Source organism: Perissodus microlepis, chromosome 6 (assembly GCF_051167445.1).
Source record: "Perissodus microlepis isolate ML-2025 ecotype Zambia chromosome 6, ASM5116744v1, whole genome shotgun sequence".
Taxonomy (NCBI): Eukaryota; Metazoa; Chordata; class Actinopteri; order Cichliformes; family Cichlidae; genus Perissodus; species Perissodus microlepis.
Genome location: NC_140466.1, coordinates 14,704,964 through 14,719,107, shown reverse-complemented (window position 1 = coordinate 14,719,107; position 14,144 = coordinate 14,704,964). Strand labels below are relative to the sequence as shown.

General features: G+C 38.9%; 1 protein-coding gene across 1 annotated transcript in view; it reads left to right on the top strand.

Moving 5' to 3' along the window:
* Positions 1 to 14,144, top strand: part of LOC146385308 (alpha-1,6-mannosylglycoprotein 6-beta-N-acetylglucosaminyltransferase B-like) — a 119,916-nt gene that overhangs the window by 85,113 nt on the left and 20,659 nt on the right. The window contains exon 9 of the mRNA XM_084930967.1: positions 12,947 to 13,078. Coding sequence (XP_084787093.1) covers positions 12,947 to 13,078 — 132 coding nt within the window. The remainder of the gene's footprint in view (positions 1 to 12,946; positions 13,079 to 14,144) is intronic.

Below are 14,144 nucleotides of genomic sequence, written 5' to 3'. Positions count from 1 at the left end.
CAGTAATTAACTTTAAATTGACATTTTGATGTTTAAATCCCTGTCGAAAATAATAAATACAGAGCAACAAGAAAAAGGTAGAGTGATACCATTTGCAGTGTGAGGTATAATGGCAGGTTCCATCTTGGAGTGTAAAAGATCTCAGTTGTCTGACACGAACAAAGGCTAAAGGAGGTCAGTTAGCTCTGTCTTAATAAAGGGAGGGAAATGAAAAGCATGGCAGACAGGTACAGCAAGGAGGTGTGGGTGAGAACAGGCATGTGTGTGTGTGTGTGTGTGTGTGTGTGTGTGTGTGTGTGTGTGTGTGTGTGTGTGTGTCTGTGTCTGTGTGTATGCGGGTGTGTGCATGTGCAAGTAAACCTGTTTACACAGCTACTTTATGAGAATGTCTTCCTTTTAGGGACAAAGAGCAGGTCTCCCTGAAGCAAGTGATTAAATTTGAAGGTGAATGCATGTTTTATGGTTAGGTTTAGCTTCAGGCTAGGTTTACGCCAGTTTGGTGTGTTTCGAGAAAGTCTCCAGGAAATGAACGACAGTCAGTGTAATTCCCCAGACGCAGGCTTTGAGGACTGTTGCATCTATTCTTTTTTTAATTGTCATTTTAAGTCATTTTCACATATAAACTTCCAGCAGTTCAGAGAATAAGGGTAGCACATTACCCGAAGTTAACCATTCTCATATTCAACACAAACAGGCAACAGGCCGTTTCACAAGTTTTCACATAACTGCCAATGCTAAAGCAGAGTACATGACACAATTTGCACTCACAGCATGAGTGCAAATTGAACATAGCAATTATTGTTTATTTATTCATTTATTTATTTGTTTGTTTTGATGCTGGGCTACTTTCTTTATTTTACTTTGTTGATACTTTTTTTTTTTACTATATATACTATATGTACTCTACTGTTACATGCCTATGTTACGGTCCCTGAATGTGACCTCATAAGTTATTCTGTCAAATGATTTAATGTAATGTCATATTTATACTGTAAACATCAGAAATTGAATATATTAGTATAGTGAATATTTGTTAAATTAGATGTTAATATCATCATATTAAAAAGGACTGCTTTTTTTTAAGCCATAGAGGTTGGCTAAAATTGGTCATTGGTTGCTAGAAAAAATGATGACATCATGCATAATTAAAGTTTTGTGTTATTTGTGCATGAATGCTACAAATGGGTCATTTTAGCCTGTTGGTAGGCGGTTGCTAGGTGACATGACTACATCATAGTATTGGCTATAGGGGGGCCTGATACATACCGTTGCACCAATTTTGGTTGCCCGACTCCTGTAGGAAGAGTTAGCTGACCAACAAAGAAAGCCGACAGAGGCTTCATTTGTTATGGTAAGATTAGTCCTATGTTAGTTTTAGATTTGTGGCTATGATGTTGTTTTCTGGGCAGTGCTGCTCTTGAATTGAAGGTAGACTGGATGCTATTAAGTATCAATTTGTATTACTAGTGGTTACAGGTCAGCACTAGCTAGTTAACACTGGTACATGTCTGTGCAAAACAATACATACTGATTATTAAACAACTGAGTTAGAGCATAAAAGGTGGAGTACCATAGTGAAAGATCTAGCACAATGTCATGGAGGCTGTAGGGTGGTGGCTGAAATAAACTGAATCCAGTCTTGGCTTAAAAAAAATAATGAACCCTGCCTTGAAAATTATGAACCACATAATGGGTTTTAATTGGCTCTTAGTGCAATGGTGCATGACCACTACTGATAAATGAGTATGAGGCACCTGCAGTGCCAGCCCATAGTCATCAATTTTTATGTTGAGAAGGTATACAGTCATTCATTTGAAGAAAATATCAATAGTTGCATCATCAGTTATGGGTATCATAAAAAGGAAAAAATCACTTCGTTCTCATTCTTACAGCTTACATTTTTCAGTAATTAATTACATAATAGGGGTTTTTTTTGTATTCAAGGTCAGTGTCAACTCTTTACTCTTCATCAGGCCATTCAGATGTTTGATATTATCTTCAAACCTTCCAGTTAGTTAAATGGGTTTAAAACCAGAGACACAGACTTATCACGTCTGTGCCAAGCACTGCTAAAATGGGGTCAGACACATCTTATTATTCACATTTTATTTTAACAAGCTTCCCAGTGCTTCTGAGTTATATTAAAGCCCTGATTTTTCTGCTTTTGTCGAAAAGAGAGAGCAGAAGGTGTGAGCAAAGTTGAGCATAATTACATTTGGTGCCTACATACCCTACTTCATGAGGTGTCCTTGGAGTTGTTAAGAGCTGACATGAGACCCTAAAACATTTTGCTCAACGATGCTGTCAGTATCTCCTCTTCCTAATGGCTTTAAAAGGAATGGGCTGTCAAAGCTTGGCTCAAACTGATGTCAGTACACCTGATATTTCTGTGCCCTCTGCAAAAGAGAATTGGGCCATTTTAAGGCAGCCAGCCTTGAAATTAGGCTGTGCGAGGAATGGTGTTGATTTCACTAAATCTAAATAGATGGCAGTCTATTCTCTCACCTTTACTTTAGTCATTGATTTCCCACTTTGTCTCACTTTAGCCTCCTTCTCTTACTCTAGTTTTTGCAGCACGTTCTGTGTAATAACTGAACACAAGGGCAGAAAGTCAGGCTGGCAGTTCCTTTTGTGTTTGCTGACAGCATCAGCAGACAAACGCTGCTTCAACAGCTTCTTTTCAGCGCCAAACTGACACTATGTTTTTGCCCAAGTTGTCTGATGGAGAAATGCGAGTCCATAATATCTCTGTGCTACAGAAGCTGCGTTCAAGCTCTTTTTTTTCTCAGGATGTTTTTATTCTATTGTTAAAATCCTGAAAACGGTAGATTGGAATCAACTTGTAACCTAGGCGGCTCTCCTTTTCACCGCTATTGTACTGTCATTTTGTCCTGAAAAATCATTTTCTTTTTTGGGAAAATTTCAACAATGGCTTTTTATTTTACTCTGATTCATAAGCATTTTCTCTCACCCAGCATTTCACCCCATACAATGTAAGGAGATTAGATTAAATAGAGAGAAAATTTCCATTTACCTTACTGTGGACAGTTTCAGGCAGAGACAGCTAATTTTTCATAATTATCTATTCAGCTCTATTGTATTGTTCACTGATTCTCAAAGTGATGCAAGAATGTTTTTTTTTTAATGCTGACTCGGGTGCTTGTGTAGGTCAGTAGGTTTAGCAGACAACCCATATGCTGCAGGCTATTACAGAGGCCCAGGTTTGATTCCAATCCAGGAAGATATTGGTAAGTTATAATTAAACCCTCTACAAAGTTTATAGATGAACTTTGTATAGTGTAGTGCAGAGAATTGAGAGAATGATGTTTGCCCTGTTCCGCATACTATTATCATCATCTATTTTATGTCATAGAGGTTCTTTTTAATTAATGGGATGCCATAAAATCCTATGAGCAGGTCTCACCTGCATGTAATTGAGCCAGTAGTTGCTATTGCTAAGAACTGGGCCAATACAGGTAAGCTATATAAGCTGGTAATGTTACATGCAAAATTTCAGCTAATGCTCAAGTACTGTCTGCGTGCATTGTGTTATATTTTTGAAGCATGTCATACTAGAAGAAAAGAATCTGAGAGAAATACTGTAAAGAGCCTTAGAACCAGTGTCTGATACATTAACATAATGCTAATGCTGGGATGTTACATTCATGGTTTACGTGCTTATTAGCATGAAAAACAGAGCCACGTTGATTGAAATGTAATCAAGTGTGCAGGCAATTGATCATAAACGATGTTACTAGGTTTTTTCAACTTTGACTTGATCAAATGTTTTAAACAATCAGTATTTGTTGCATATATGATGCCAGTCTTTTATACAGACCGTAATTGTGCAACAGGAAAGTCAGCAGAGGAAAGTGTCTTTTCTTTCTTTTGGTCTAACTAATAAACAACAGCCCTAGAATTGTTGCAAGACTGAGAAATGGATGTCACAATGAAGCAGACTCTCTGTTGTCATTTTTAAACTTTGTAACTACAGAGGAGTATTTCTGCTTGTAAAATACCAAATTTACTTGAAAGTAAACAAAAATTTGTAGGCATTTTTAGAGTACGCCTTCATGTTTTTCAGTATAACTGAGTGCTACTGCTTCCTGTTAATTAACACTTTAACACGCTCGACACCAGGTACTAAATAAGAAAAATGTCATTGAAAGCTGAAACCTTTTGTCTGTAGCTCCAGTGTGGGTTACAAAGTCTAATTTCAGGCGTGAGCTGGAACTCAATTCAGGCAGTTGAGTGCAGCTTAAGAAGGTCGGCGATCTACAACACACTTCAGTAAAAATTAGTTCTCAGCTAGTGCTCTGTCCTGTCGCTGGGATAATACTAATCAGTTCACTTATATGCTGTGTGGGTATGGTAGGACGGGCGATGGCACTTGAATCCACACATCTACTTGACTCCGGATGATTTGCAAGTGGGAGTGTTTGCCCCTACATATTCATCCATATGTGTGTGTTCACTTCACACTTGAGCAAGTAGCATCTGCCTGCTGCATCACTTGACTGGCACTCTGCTTGTGTTTTATTCCTTCCAGAGTGCCGGTGGCAGGTTGCAAAGTGGATTTATCTGATCTGCACCATGTGTGAGAGTATAATGATATGTACACCTGCCAAAATATCTATTTACACGCCCAGCACCCATATGCGTTTTCATACAGTTGTGTGTGTGTGTGCGCGTGTTATTTGATCTCATATTGGTGGGTGCGTGTGCATTTTCAACTCCCTCGACTTCCCCCGTCACAACCAATGCCGACTCTTATTCTTCTTGATTTAGCGGGATTAGATCAAAACTTGCTGACGAAGGGAAAAAAGCAGGCAGCCTGACGTCTTAGGAGACAAAGCATGAGCAGACTTTATTAGCAGCGGGTGCGTATGCAATAGATGTGTTTATGTGTGTGCGTGTGTGAGAGAGAGAGAAAGACTAGTTTAGGATTTATTGTATCAATGACAATACTTTTTTTTTCCCCAAACAAAAGCTATGTGATGGTAAAGACTTGTTTTGGGGGTTACAGTTAGAAGAAACAGCATTTGCTTTTGTTTTTTGGTTGGGGGTTGGGGGTGGGCAGTTTTGGGAATAAACCTACAGAGGTTTTCATCTTCTCTGTGCTCTGTACACAGTGTAAAATCAGTAGAAAAAGCCTATCATGTGACTCAAGTATGCAAACGCTCTCTGTCATTTCTTTTTAGTGTGCAACTGTCAGAAAAAGCATTCCATTCATAGTGCCCTGCTGTGGTCTGAGTCCTACAAGCATAGACTGCCTGAAAAGGGAGACAGCTTCATATCTTCAAAGTTGAACTGCCTGCAATCGATTGCAGGTAGCTGGTATAGTTATCTGATTGCAAAAAAAAGTTTGGTTATACGAACATCTGTAGAGCGTCTCCTTTTTATACCTTGTTTATAAGCTGTTTATGACTCCTTGGGAGATTTTATGGTCTAAATTGCTACATTCAAGTCATCACATCACTTTTCCAGAAACCCAAAATAGTGTCAGTCAGTACCTGAGTTGTCACAATGGGAGTTCACTAACCAATTGGTGACATCATGGTGGCTACATCCATCTTTTGTGTACAGTCTGTTGAGCATTTTTCTTTGCTTTTGCATTTAATCACACCATTATTATCCATCTTGTACAGACAAGTGTATTGGGTCGATCTGTTTGTCGGTGGGATATATTAGGGGGACCAACACAATATTAGGCAGGTGGTCATAATGTTGTGCCTGATCGCTGTATTGGAATAAAATGAATGATGTAAATAAAAGTACTGATAAGTTACTTTTATTATAATGTATTATTATCAAACTTATTTGTTATTTAAATATTAAATAATTTGTGTCTATACGTGTATCTTATATTCTTGTAAGATGCCTCTCACTTTCCAACTTTTATACTCACTCTCTCAGGCCCTGATGTCCCCTGGATAAATTCTTTTCAGTTTTCTTCACCGTCCGGCTCATCCAGCCTCTTCCTCACTCCCACTTGTTTTTTCCTGTCTTTCTTTCCCTGACTGCCCGACCCTTGTGACTAACATGTCACTTTCTTCTTTCACCTTGCTGCCCCATCTTTCTCTCTTGCACACTTCCCAAGCGTCTCTAATTCTCTCTCTTCCCGCTGTAGCTCTTTATCTGAGAATTTTATTATCTATGACAGGAGTGTTGAATTTTTCCTCTTCCTTCTTTCATCTCTGATTTATCCCTCCATCCCTACATTATTCTGTCTCTCTCGCTCACTCTCTCTCTGTATTGGTGTTTATGACGCCCTGAGGCTCCCTTATCTAGTGCACCCTGCCTTAGCTGATAACTGGGGCCTGTCAGCTGCTTCTAGCATGGCTGTATACACATGGTGTTTGGGTGCAGATGAGTGCTTGTGTGTAAAGATTGTGCTGCACGGTATGCACGTATCTGTGTGTGTGTGTGTGTGTGTGTGTGTGTGTGTGTGTGTGTGTGTGTGTGTGTGTGTGCATGTGTGTGCGCGCGTGTGCATGAGAAACTTTGCCCACATGCAGACAGATTGGCTCCCCCTGGGTGTAATCAGAGGCAAATGTGGAAACAGATGATTACATGGATGTTTGACTGTTTGATTATGCTATACGTGTGTGTATGTGCACAGCTATCATTTGATTGAGCTGAGAATTAAGAACATGCTGATTTATCACAGTATTTACTTTATCTGGCATTTTCTTTCTTTTTTTTCAATATTTCATCTACATTTCATACTGTGGTAAACACACAGTATACAGTTATAAGGTATATACATACAAACCTACACTGACACCCTCATAACACTGAGGTAACATGTGAAGCTGGCTTGTCTTCCTAAAATGGGAGCATTACACCGCTCGCAGCTGCCTCCAGGGTCCACGCATAAGAGGATCAGGCTGGTGTTGCACAATTTTGTCATCATGTCACGGTGATAAACTTAACCAAATTCCACTCCAAGACTTTTAAGGATGAAACTTTTTGATGTTTCGTTATGCAACACCATGGCAACATTTTTGTGACACTTAGGACTTTTTTTTTCCACCTCTTTATTTTTTCATGGCCCACCTCTGAAATTGTTTATAGTCAGTCACAGTTATAAATTTCTGAACAGTTCACCGTATGAGTTTTCATTTGAGTTGTGTGCACAGATCACAGCTTAATCATGATAAACGGCTTTGACACAAGGGTCTCTTACAGCTGCCAGAGCAGATTTCACGTAAGAAACTAAAGAAAATGTATAACATATAACTTTGAGCCTTATGGTAATAGCCTGCATTTAGCAGTACACTGTGGACCAGCCATTGTACATTTGGACAAAATGCCAAACAATACAACCATCAGTCGGTTTTTCTTTTCTTTTTTACTTTTTCTTTTTTTTGATGGTATACGCACAAAAACACACGCAAATGCACAGTGTGTAGTGTTTTCCGCAGTTTGAGCTGCTAACATTCCCATCTCGCTGCTGACCCTCTCCAACCCAGGACAGTGTAGATGACATCAGCTGTCAGCACTGACTGGGATGCCCTTGAACTTCTGTGTCATTCATACAAATACACATACACAGACACACACAGATGCACAGACACAAAAATTAAATGTCACTGAAATCATGGGCAAATGCATTTCTACAAGCTGTGTACATGCATCCAATCAGTCACACATCCGTTTGCAAACTGAGATGAATCTTTGCCTCATGAAATGAGTTTTATCAAACACCTTTGTGTGGTTTTAATAAGACAAATTAAATGAAATATTGCAAACATATTTTTATGCTTGGCTGAGGTGGAAAAGTTGGTGTATGAATTAAAGCAAAATGCAGCAATGTTCAGTCGAATCAGATATAACAATTAAACGTGTATCTTCTTTAAACTTGCACTGAAGCTTTCAATCTGTGCAAGAAATTAAAGATCATGCGAGGAAAAAACAAATGGGTCTGCATGAAGACAACACCAAGATTTTTTTCATTTGAACTATAAGACAAATCAACGTAGATTATTGAATGAAAAATATTTCATAGTTTTTTCTACCTTGTGTTCATTGCAGCTCTATAAAGAATTAACCATTTGACTGCCTGACTTTTTAATTATTGTCATCTTGTCGCATCATCTTACAGCCTTCTTTTGCAACACTACACTGGGATCGAAACCTGACTATAGCTCAGCGTTCAGTACCGACACGCACTTACACATGCTGTTCACAGAACTGAACAGAAAGACAGACAATAAGCTTTGTGGCAGTTTCTGCAGTTACCACAAACCATTGAGTAGGATTGGCAGACTGCATCTCCTTACAAAGACACACAAACACACACAGTACAGAATGCAGTAATAGACCTATGGGCAAAATGGTAGATTTCAGCTCTTCACAAGCAATACACTGTTATTGCTCATTGTGTGCTTTTTGTGCTCTAATAACACCCTACCAAAATGCTCCTTAGGAAATCAATACAGGCTTTTGGTACTGAATGAAGTAACTACAGTATATAACCCCATACACAGGAAAACATAACTAGTAATACACACACACACAAGCATAAAAATTGCTAAAACATGTGTACAGAAATATAAGGTTGTGTACTTACAATTTAATTTACAGTAAACATTCATGAGCGTATTCAGGAGGAGATTGTTTTCAGTTATAATGTTCTGCCATTACTTTGGACGTCACAGTTTTAGAAAAAAGAAAGTATAGACCAGTGCATACTAAGTGTCAACAGTAACATGCCAGAGTCACTCAGCTTTGATGGAAACATTTTATTTGGAGGTATAAAAAGAAGCTTCCTCACAGGTAGATCTTCACAGGAGACGATAGACCCTCTGAGCTCCCCTGACGTAAGAATCACTTCAGTGCAGATGTATTTCCATTTTTTCAATTGCTTTGACAATGCCAGACAATTTTTCATTAGGATGCCTTTATTTTATTTTATTAATATAAAAAAACTGTACAGAGTCACAAACAGATATTACTATGGAAACGTTCTTAGTTAAATATCCTCTCGCAGTCATTTCAGTGCATGTGTGTGTGCGCATGTGTTTGTGTGTGTGTATATATCTTCATTCAAAGAGCTTGTTGACTTGATGCCAGCCAGGAGACAAGAGGACCCTGGGTAATTGGACTCCAGTGAAGCCCTGTATGGCACTGGAATAGTGTCTGGGATCGCTGCCATCCTCTGTGTGTGTCCGTGTGTGGAGGCTCCCATGTGTGTGCATGCAATTTTACAGCTTTAACACTATAGTCCAGTGTAAGAGAGAAGTGAAGTACGAATAGTTGGACTAGTTGTTTAATTACATTTGCAGTAACTTGCTGGTCTTTCTTTTAAAAAAATGTGTCTTTAATAACTGAATTCCCTTTGGGCATCCTGATGTGTGTGAAGGTCCAGACAATGCATATGCTTGACCTCTGAGTAGTGTACGTGTAAAAGAGCAGGAGTTGTGATCCCTGTGTGAGCACTTTACATCATGAATACATCTCCTCAATCTCAGCCTGAGGAAGAATCACCACAGTTATAAGAATCTGAATGATGCATTGTAGTTTAGTATTAAATTTGAAAAAATTCAACACTAAACTACAATGCACAGCATTTAGTTTAAAACAACTACACATACAACAACGCGCTGTGGTGTTTTAGTTTACTGAACTAATGGCCCAACGTGTATTGCTATTTCACCCCTGAATATTTTTGTCACAAGCCTCACGTTCTCTGTATTAAACACTGTTGCTCCATAAAAAAGCAGTACATTCACATGTACTTGAGTGATATTGAGTTGCACCATACAGTTTATGGTGTTGATAGCGGTGCTGAAAGGGCAAATGTAACGGACATCTGATTCATCTGAGTTTCAGAAAAATATACCAACCGTTCGGTCAGGTATTCATTGTGGTATCACCAGTGGAAATGTCCTTCAGTGTTTCCTAACAAAAGATATATTTAAAAAATACCATTTCAAGAACTAAATCATTTTCTCTCTTGGCCAATATGCTATAGTTGAACAGCTGCCAAAGGAGAGGGATTAGAGGGAAAGAATAAAAGAAACAGGCTGCTGGGAAATGAGGAGCCAAGGAGCTGATTGTATTTTACCATACTGCTGTTTTCTCAGCTGGTGGATTACAATCCACCCCCCACTGCCCCACCCAACCCCACGTCACCTTATTTTCTGTCTCTTTCCTTTTGCTTGAATTTTATTCATATGAATTTCAGTTGTGTTACTACGGTAATGTACACCCTTTCTCACCTCCCTCAATGTGCACTTTCTCACATATATTATGATATATATAATGTAATAAATGGATGTAAGCTGTTAAACCAAAGTAAGTAGTAATTTTAAAATACAGTTTTTGAAAGTTTGACCTTGTTTGACCTTAAAGAAGAGGTCAGTGGTAAAGAGTAGTGTGATATTTAGAATCTGCATGTTTCATTCCCTATATGCCTTTATGGTGTCAATGCAAACAATGGAAGTAAGAAACATAGTTTGAAAATAGCTCTGTATACAGTTATTATCACTTTGACCTTCAGATCAAGAGATCATAGAAATCTTTATACAGTACTTTGCATATGTTGAATATTCAAAGCACACTTAAGAATTATAGTTTATGGGTTATAAGGCTTTTTTGTTTGTATTCAACCATTAATCATTAAATTGACCCTGAAGATCTTTGTGGATGCAAGTCAAATCTTAATGGATAGTAAACATGACCCCCACTCTGCACCCCCTATAAAGTGTGCATGCACACACAAATGATACCAAAAATGTAATCTCCCTGGTGGAGGTAATAACCAGTGGACAAGTTCAACAACAGCAAAAACAATGGTGGAAAAAAAAGAAAAGAAAATGACTATTGAATATTTTGGTACTCAATTAAACAGGAGGGAAAAATCTAAAAAAAAAAATATCACAACGAATCCCAGTTAAATAGATCGGAGTTAAACATTTTGAAAACTTTAATCACATTCTTTGATCATCAAATCATAACATCGCATGACACTGTATGCACACAGTGTGAAATTAATTTGCAGAATATGGCCAATGTAAGCACCGCCAGCACCACCGGCCTTCATTCCTTTCAAGTTAACATCCGCACACCTACATTCAGGTGGTGTTCTGGCGCATGAATACCTGAAAATTATGATTTCCTAGATCAAAATACTGCAGAATGGTGCCACTTCAGCTTTTATCTCTGTGCCCGATTAACAGATGAACAGGCTTATTGGCTCTTTGTTCACATATTGGAAATGTGAATAAAAAGCCCATTGACGTTTTAGGATATCCTTTGGAAAGAGGTTTGCTCTTTATTGATAAATATTTTGGGATTGATAAGTGCCAGGCACCCCAGTTGTATTGCTCATGTGCATGAGTAATACAATTGCTGAACATATGATGGAACCCAGAACACGGTGGCTTTGTAAGGAAGTCGCCATATATTGTTACGTTGTGGTTATTATGGTGTTGTTATCATCACTTTTCAGTGGTGAGGTCTACTATTCTAAAAGAAACTGAATTTCAGTTACAAGAATTTAAATATTTCTCTTTTTTTTTATATGAACTTCTTTTCGACATTATTTGACTTTTAAATATCTCCCTACCCCACCTCTATCCTTCTGTAAGTCCCCCAAGCCCCACTTAGACTGCTGCCCCTGTGAATCAGACCCCAGTAAGCAGTGGATGAATCAATGGATGGATGAATAATGTGATTCTCATTTGCAAAATGAAAGACTAAACACTTCCAAGCCTTTCCAATACTGTATGAAACAGCCACATGCTGCATTCTCTGCTTTACTGTCCTTTAATTCAGTCACTGCATCAAGCTTCTTTATCTGTATGTTTTCACCCTCCTCTGATTTTAGTTAGCAGCTGCCAGCAAAGCTCCTGTAAGCCATGCTTTGCAACAGTATAAAATTACCCTTTGGATAAGTACTGTAGCCAGAGAGACTCCGATGTAAAACTAGCACAGCAAGATGAAATTCACTGGGGGTACAAATTGTATTACAGCCTCCATTAGCCTTCGGCCTCATCTGTCACAGAAGTAAGACCTAAGTAAGAGCAAGCAGACCATTCACAGGTCAAATATCCAATAGTAGGTCTGTTGGCACAGTAGCAGAGAGGTTCTAAGTCAATCAATGAGTTGAAACAGAGTCAAACAAGGATGGAAAACAAGTCACACTCCAGTGAACAGCAAAAAAAACATCTTTTCTCCTTTGGTTTGTGCTGTGTGTGCTCCTGCGTGTGCCTGTGCTTGTGCCTTGAAGGTCTTCTTGTAATTGAAATAGACTTTTTGGAACTAGTAGGAGTGTATGTATCAACAGACAGACATGCTGACGTTTGGATTTCACCACAGCAATCATTGTTCATACACACATAAGTGCTTATTGTATAGCATAACCTGGCATTCTCAACACAATCTCAACACATCATCACCATTGACCATCTGTTGTTATTGCTGATGGTGCTTCTGTGGACAGTTCAGCCAGGTCATTACAGATTCAGCGCTTTTCATCCTATTTGTTTTGAATTATGTTTTGCCAAAAAAACAAAAAACATCCCAGTGCCCACTTGCATAATTCTGATTGAACCCAGCATCACCTGTAATGTACTATCTGATCAATAAACACACCTTTAAAATCAGCTTTCATAGAAGATTTGTTTTTGCGTTACTCCGGGGAATTAGATTGTGAACTCTGATAAGAGAATGTCATTCCCGGACAAGCATAGACATCATTGTAGTCACCCAGCTTTTGTCCAAGGACATTTTAAAACTATCTTCGCCTTACACTTTTTATTGTATAACAAAAGCAAAGTGAAATGGTTTTGTGTGAGTTAATAATGAATGCATGAATCCAAGCTTAAGTTCAACCCCTGCGCTCTTGGGGAGATTTTTTTAGTGTAAATCTCATGTCTTGACTGTCTGTCATTTTTTTCTGCTTGTATAAAGTGAGTATTTTGTGTTTGTGTTGCAGGTTCCTCGGCGTGCCCCCAGGCAGAGGCAGTTGCCCACTCACTGGTCCATTGCCCTTTGACCTCATCTACACAGACTACCATGGCCTGCAGCAGATGAAGCAACACATGGGGCTCTCACTCAAGAAACACAAGTTAGTCGATCTGCATTGTTGTGTGTGTGTGCGTGTGCCTTTGAGATCGAGTATCTTCGCTTTTCGTTGTTTTATATATGTGTTGCTTTATCTGTGTGTAGTGGAGTGAGTGTGTGCGTGCGTGCCTGTCTGTGAGTTTAATGGCTGTGTTTATAGATTAATCATTGCTGGTAATAAGGGATACGTGTCTTACTGTAAGTCATTTGGCTTGTTAAAATCACACTGTTACGCAAACACACAGTTGCAGACACACAGGGACGCACACTAACACCTACATACACACTTAAAACACGCTTGCTGTCCCTGTAATCATGCATCCCCTTCCAGGTAGAACAGGCTCAAAGTGCACAAAATGTCAAACACATTAGAGTTTGTATGTTGCTGTGCAGTCGAATGCACAACATGCATACTCACAAGCCGGCACCGGCATCACCTGTCATGCTCCATTACCCTGCACATCAGCAATAATGAAAAGCACATGTAGTACAGTAGTAGAGGTGCATGTAAAATTGAAAGCTTGTCATTGGCATACGTGTACTAATTACCCCACAGGAACATAAAAATCTGTTCATCCGAGCACCGATTTCCAGTCAAAGCCTGTTTCAGCAGCTTATTATTACTGTTTGAATGCACTCAGAGACTCGCTGAGTGGTTAAGAGGTGATTAAACATGAAAAGAAGAAGAGAGAGGAAGAGGGGTTATTTTTGAGCTGTTAAAGAATTGTGCTAATGGCTTTTGGCATTGTTACAAACATTCAACAACTTGGAAAACTAGGCCATGACAGTTATGAGACCGTGGCAACAAAACATAAAGAAATACCCAAAACAGGAATTTAAAGTACCACAGTGCATTTGAAAAAAAAAACTAAAGAAGAAGGAGAGGAAGAAAAGAAACTTAGCTACACATTCCTGCAGAGCACAGCAATATGAAGCCACATTATCTTCAGAGGACTTTCATGTTGTTGCCTCAGAAACAAGCAAGACTGAAAGTCTAACTTTTGCCTTGTCCTCTCCAGCTCCTTAAAAACAGCTTGCAGTCACTACCCTCTGTCCCACTATCATTTTTT